Here is a 7444-nt window from a genome sequence, read left to right on the forward strand (position 1 = left end):
CTTCAATCGTACATGGGTTGAACAAATAGGGATGCAAGGAGAGTGAAGTGTCAGGGGGGCGGTGAGGTAGAGTCTCTGCAGAGGTGAGTCTTCAGACTATGGCAGAGAATTGGGAGTCTGTGAGAATCCCTGTATCAGCTAATAATGTCTTTAAAGGGCAGGGGAAGATAATACAACACAATAAAACACACGCCCTGAAAGCAGTGCATCTTTAATTCAACATTCCGCGAATATAGCTGATCTACAAGCTCTCACAATGCATCTCATAGCACCACCTGAGACTGTAGACTGATCTACAAGCTCTCACAATGCATCATCTCATAGCACCACCTGAACTGTAGACTGATCTACAAGCTCTCACAATGCATCACATAGCACCACCTGAGACTGTAGACTGATCTACAAGCTCTCACAATGCATCGCATAGCACCACCTGAGAGTGGACCAAAAATAAATATAGAGCCCCTACTAGTCAACTAAGTACTAAGTGGTTAAAAACTTAAAATATCCTGCAGCACTAATTCCAGACAATCCTAAAGTCTTAGTGAACAAGGTCTGAGTTAGTACGCTAATCAGTTGCACTTTGAACGCAGGGGAAAAGAGGGAAATCGTGCTCACAAACCCTCATCGATGACGAGAAATAGAGCAAAATCACAAAGACGCACTGGAGAGAGAGATAAAATTAGACTATAGAGCTGAGGAAAACCACCCTTGAGAGATGAGAGGGGGCAGGGAGGGAAGAGACTGGTAGAGAGGGGAGAGAGAGGGAGAGAGAGGGGGGGAGGGGAGGAGAAAATGGGGAGAGCAGGGGAGAGAGGATGAGAGGGGAGAGAATGAATGAATGAATGAAAAACTTTATTCTGAACATAACAAGTCAAAGAATTGCAAGTGCAATATAGAAAACAAAAATAATATTCCCAGTATAAACAACAAGAAAAAAAAAGAAAAAAGAAAAAACAAGCCACACTGGCCGCAAGTATAATTATTTTTTTCTCTTCTTTTTTTATTATTATTATTATTTATTTATTTTTCTTTTTAAACTTTTGTATGTTCAGAAAGGAGTAGGTTGAAGTAAAAAACTTATATAACCCTACCCCTTTATAGCTTAATCTCAGCGTCATCGCTTGACGTCATCTCATAACTACCAACATGGTATAAACAAAAAAAATCACAACAGAGAAACCAAGTACATTAAATAGTGTAATAGTGTAAGTCATTGTATATCTATAATATATTCTATTCTATATATCATATTATGATCAATAAAAAATAATGTATATATTTCATATAATACATATGGTATATTATATATATATATATATATATATATACATACAATCAATTAAGTACAATTATCTAAATGATAAGTCAGTGTTTTGTAACTCTTCCTCTCTATACCTCTTAATAATGTATTCTTTATATCTTTTTTTGAACAGGTTCACACTTTGGCATTGCTTGAGTTCCACATGCAAACTGTTCCATAGTTTTACTCCACAGATTGAAATACAAAATGATTTAAGTGTTGTCCGAGCCACTCTGGTTTTTAGATTTAGTTCCCCCCTTAAATTATAGCCCCCCTCTCTATCTGAGAACATCACCTGAATATTTCCAGGTAGTTGATTATTCCTTACTTTGTACATTATAAGGGCAGTTTTAGTTTCTATTATATCCATGAATTTTAAAAGATATGAGTTTAAAAATAATATATTAGTGTGATCTCTATATCCAGCATTATGTATAATTCTTATAGCTCGTTTTTGAAGTATAGTTATTGCATTAAGTGAAGTTTTATAAGTATTCCCCCAGACCTCAGTACAGTAGTTTAGGTATGGCAAAACCAGGGAACAGTATAGCATACGTAGTGACTTATAGTTCAAAAGGTGTTTTGCTTTATTTAAAACTGAAATACTTCTAGATAATTTATTATATATACCTAATATGAGACTTCCAGTTAATCCTATCATCAATTATTACACCAAGGAATTTGTTTTCAGAAACTCTCTCAATTTCAACACCATCTACCTGTATATTAACTTTATTATCTATTTTGTAATTACTGAATATCATTAGTTTAGTTTTAGCCAGATTTAGTGACAATTTATTTTTATCAAACCACCTTTTTAACTTGCATAATTCTGAAGTGACCAGGTCCAATAGCTCGTGTAGATTTTTTCCGGAGCAAAAAATATTAGTGTCATCTGCGAAAACTACCATTTTCAATATATTAGATACATCACACATATCATTTATATACATAATAAACAGTTTAGGACCCAATACCGACCCCTGGGGGACTCCACAAGCAATGCCCAAGCATGAAGAGACAGCCTCACCCAACTTCACAAATTGTTTCCGGTCACTTAAATAGCTTCGCACCCAATTTAATACACTTCCTCTAATACCATATCTTTCCAATTTAATAATTAATATGTCATGATTAATAGTGTCAAATGCTTTTTTAAGGTCAATAAATACCCCAGCTACATATTTATATTTATCTATGGAATTAGTGATCTCCTCAATCGAGTCCATTAATGCCATCGCTGTTCATCTGTTTGCTCTAAATCCGTATTGACTGTCACTGAGTAGACTGTGTTTAGTAATGAAAGAATATAATCTGTTGTTGAACAGTTTTTCTAAAATTTTGGAGAATTGTGGAAGTAATGATACAGGTCTGTAATTTGTGAAGTTGTGACTGTCTCCAGATTTAAACAGTGGTATGACTTTAGCTATTTTCCAGAGAGAGGATGAGAGGGGAGAGGGAGAGAGAGGATGAGAGAGGAAAGGGAGGATGAGAGGGGAGAAGGAGAGGGAGAGAGGGGGAGAAAAGGGGGAAGTGGGGAAGAGAGGGAGAGTGGAGGAGTAGCATCTCTCTGCAGTCCAGAAGGGCAGCAGCATCTGCAACAGACAGACCGCTTCATAGACCACAGTTCCCCTGGGAAGCAGTAAACCTGCTGTCACAGATGTTACCCCAAAATGTGCATGAAAGGCACGACAGACACCATGACACCAACCACAGTCTGAGAGCCACAGCCATACACACCAACCACAGTCTGAGAGCCACGGCCATCATGGCAGCATACTGTAGGAATAATTATTAGAATAATAATTAAGTCCCCTTTAGTTGTTGTTAGCCTAGTTGTTACAGTACATTTTGCACATAATGTGAAAGTTGTCCTCACAGTATGAGCAGTGGTGGGAAGTGCTAATAAAACCAGCATCCGCGGAGCAGTTAACCACATGAACCCTATACTGTCCCATCATATGGGCATGTCAAATATATACAAACATTCTGCGAAAATTGCCGATCTACACAAACTCACAATGTGTTGTGACGCAAAAAAGAGATTTGGTGTGGAGGTAAGAAGAAGTAGAGTACCAAGTATAGACCCCTGGGGGACTCTGGTCAATGAAGGTGAGAGTTTAAGTGGTAAAGTGACTTGCTCAGGCCCAGGGACACTTGCACAATGCACACATAGGGCTGTATTTTGCGTGTCTTAAGTACCAGGTCTTATTCCCTAACTTGAGTAAACTAAAGACCTGGAGGCGTGATCAATGCCATTTGGCTATTCTGAGTGGCCAAAGAGCATTGATCACGCCTCCAGGTCTTTAGTTTACTCAAGTTAGGGAATAAGACCTGGTACTTAAGACACGCAAAATACAGCCCCTCCTGTAGATTGTGCAGGTCAAACAGGGTACCTTCTGACCACTACCCTGCTATGGTCAATATAATAGTCCGTAGAGCGCAGGAGGACAACACGACCTGAACTGCCCTCCACTGGACACCAGATGGCAAACGTAAAGGGGAGGCCGACCCAAGAACACCTGGCGTAGGCCAGTGGAGGGAGAGCTGAAGACCCTGCATCACACCTGGGGTTCTATAAAGACCAGATCTGGCACAGAACAGACAGGAGTGTGGATATCCTTGCTGCCCTACATGCCAGCCGGCATAAAGGGCAGTCAGTATGTATAACAATAAATGGAAACTTAAATGGAAATGATACTAAATAGCCGGCCTGTGGTAACATGTGGTTCCCAAGGTGGTTCCCAATCTTATACTTCAAAAGCATCCCAACCATCTGACGGGGTGGGACGTGTTTTTTTCTTTTTGCTTCAATGATCAATCAATCGATTGCGTTCCCAGCTTGGCTCAATGGATCAAACATAGTATAGGCCTATACTTTGTTACTATACGTTCCTGTTATCGATGGTCATGGTATCACAATGAAAACTAAAATGTCAAGCTAGGTTTTAAAGAACCTTTTGAAGAAGGAACCTCAAAGGTTGGTGACAGGTGCGTAGGACATGATTCACCATATTAAAGAAAAATTAAATCACAACACGATAGAAGATCAATTATAATTTTGTTATATTGCCCATCCTTATTTGGTACACTATCTCAGCTGCTACTAGGCTACTATTTGTGTGTTTATGTCTGAGTGGATGGCCTATTCCAAGTGTAACCTACAATTAACTTAACACTAAAACTGTCCAGACGGCCCGAGTTGGCCTCAAATACATTGTGAGCTTGTAGATCGTCCTATTTTTTGGCTAATGTAAATGCCCCCCCAAGATTATGGATGCTGCAGGCTATAACAGTAAATATCCATAATTATATGTCTTGTTCTCTTACCCCACATCTTCATCGATGGACTTGAAGAAGAATTTGTAGCTGGGCTTGTTGAGGAGCAGTTTGAAGTCTCCCAGGGTCACAGCCTCTGGTGGGAGAGGCACCTTGATCAGGTAGGGGGTCTCCTGCTCCTCAAGGTGGTAGATGATCTTTGTTTCCCCCATGACCGCTCATCCAGACGGCCCCCCAGTGTCTGTCCACTCAATGAGGATGAGGATGAGTCTAAGATGCCCCTCTCCTCTCCTCTGATCTCCTGTAGCTTCCTTTCCTCTGTCCTTCTTTCCTCTCCTGTCTATTCCTCTCCTCTCTTCTCTCTCTTCCTCTTCTCTCCTCGGCTCTCCTCTCTCTTCCTCTTCTCTCCTCGGCTCTCCTCTCTCTTCCTCTCCTCCTCTCCTCCTCTCCTCTCTCTTCCTCTCCGATACTCTCCCTTACCGTCAGGTTGAGATTGGCGTCGATAACAAATCAGAATGATTTGAAATCACATTTTCAAATCCAATACAAATCCAATGGAATCATAAAGCAGCACACCATCCATATTGTATTCTGGTCAGTCACCACGTCTCTCTCTCCGTTGTTTTTTTTGGTCTGATGGTGGACCGTGGATGATGATGGAGGATCCAGCGGCGTGTCAAGTGACTCACCGTAGCGTCACATTGAGTGCACCATCCTACACGGTTTAGCTTTTTTATGTATTTATTCTATAAAATCTTTGATTTCCCGGAATTATTCATTCATATAGTCAAATGCTCGGTTAATTGTACGCTGAGTTGAAAATACTTGATCTGTAGGCTAGTTGACAAACATATTGCAATTGTGTTCGAGGTTGGAGGGCTAAAACCTTAGAGTATATATACTCTATGGCTAAAACCCAAACCTTTATGTTGGAGTTGTTCCCCTTAGCCGGAAATGGAAATCGCTCCCATTGTTGTTGGGCAGCGTCTAGTGAGCTAATCTAGTGAGCTAATTTAAGACTTCCGGTGGACGATCTCTTCAAAATAAGAGTACCCTCTAGAGTATTGAAAAAAGTTTAATTTGCACATTAAAACTACAAATTAAGCATTTAAATGATGCTATATGATGCTATAAGACACACATTATGTTTCTGTGTAAGAATAAGTAATTAAATCCTTATAATAATAATAATAAAGTTATCTAAATGGATAAATGCTATTCACTGGAGTGCATGGATTTTATAAAGTGGACACTGGACAAAAGACGGCTCCGCAAGGCAACTATCTGGACATACCCACGCGTTCGGGGAGATGTCCTATACCACACCCCACTCTCCGCTAAGCGGGAGAGGTGTAAAATTCACAGCAGCAGACCTTCTACTGGGGTCAAGGCTGACAAAAAGTACCGTTTCCGGACCCAGAATGGACACTGGACAAAAGACGGCTCCGCGAGGCAACTATCTGGACATACCCACGCGTTCGGGGAGATGTCCTGTACCACACCCCACTCTCCGCTAAGCGGGAGAGGTGTAAAATTCACAGCAGCAGACCTTCTACTGTGGTCAACGCTGAAAAAAGTACCGTTTCCGGACCCAGAATGGACACTGGACAAAGAGGCCTCCGCGAGGCAACTATCTGGACATACCCACACGTTCGGGGAGATGTCCTCTACCACACCACACTCTCCGCTAAGCGGGAGAGGTGTAAAATTCACAGCAGCAGACCTTCTACTGGGGTCAATGCTGACAAAAAGTACCGTTTCCGGAACCAGAATGGACACTGGACAAAGAGGCCTCCGCGAGGCAACTATCTGGACATACCCACACGTTCGGGGAGATGTCCTCTACCACACCACACTCTCCGCTAAGCGGGAGAGGTGTAAAATTCACAGCAGCAGACCTTCTACTGGGGTCAAGGCTGACAAAAAGTACCGTTTCCGGACCCAGAATGGACACTGGACAAAGAGGCCTCCGCGAGGCAACTATCTGGACATACCCACACGTTCGGGGAGATGTCCTCTACCACACCACACTCTCCGCTAAGCGGGAGAGGTGTAAAATTCACAGCAGCAGACCTTCTACTGGGGTCAAGGCTGACAAAAAGTACCGTTTCCGGACCCAGAATGGACACTGGACAAAAGACGGCTCCGCGAGGCAACTATCTGGACATACCCACGCGTTCGGGGAGATGTCCTGTACCACACCCCACTCTCCGCTAAGCGGGAGAGGTGTAAAATTCACAGCAGCAGACCTTCTACTGTGGTCAACGCTGAAAAAAGTACCGTTTCCGGACCCAGAATGGACACTGGACAAAGAGGCCTCCGCGAGGCAACTATCTGGACATACCCACACGTTCGGGGAGATGTCCTCTACCACACCACACTCTCCGCTAAGCGGGAGAGGTGTAAAATTCACAGCAGCAGACCTTCTACTGGGGTCAATGCTGACAAAAAGTACCGTTTCCGGACCCAGAATGGACACTGGACAAAGAGGCCTCCGCGAGGCAACTATCTGGACATACCCACATGTTCGGGGAGATGTCCTCTACCACACCACACTCTCCGCTAAGCGGGAGAGGTGTAAAATTCACAGCAGCAGACCTTCTACTGGGGTCAAGGCTGACAAAAAGTACCGTTTCCGGACCCAGAATGGACACTGGACAAAAGACGGCTCCGCGAGGCAACTATCTGGACATACCCACGCGTTCGGGGAGATGTCCTGTACCACACCCCACTCTCCGCTAAGCGGGAGAGGTGTAAAATTCACAGCAGCAGACCTTCTACTGGGGTCAATGCTGACAAAAAGTACCGTTTCCGGACCCAGAATGGACACTGGACAAAGAGGCCTCCGCGAGGCAACTATCT

At 42.9% G+C, this 7444-nt stretch overlaps 1 protein-coding gene across 1 annotated transcript in view; it reads right to left on the reverse strand.

Annotated features, from left to right (window-relative positions):
• dvl3b (dishevelled segment polarity protein 3b) overlaps positions 1 to 4794 on the reverse strand; it is a gene marked incomplete at its 5' end in the record, with an annotated part of 18455 nt that extends 13661 nt beyond the window's left edge. Inside the window, one exon of the mRNA XM_083772869.1 lies at positions 4634 to 4794. Coding sequence (XP_083628995.1) covers positions 4634 to 4794 — 161 coding nt within the window. The remainder of the gene's footprint in view (positions 1 to 4633) is intronic.
• Positions 4795 to 7444: the final 2650 nt, after the last annotated feature.

This window comes from Protomyctophum parallelum (assembly GCF_964188405.1).
Source record: "Protomyctophum parallelum genome assembly, chromosome: 9".
In the NCBI taxonomy this organism is placed as follows: Eukaryota; Metazoa; Chordata; class Actinopteri; order Myctophiformes; family Myctophidae; genus Protomyctophum; species Protomyctophum parallelum.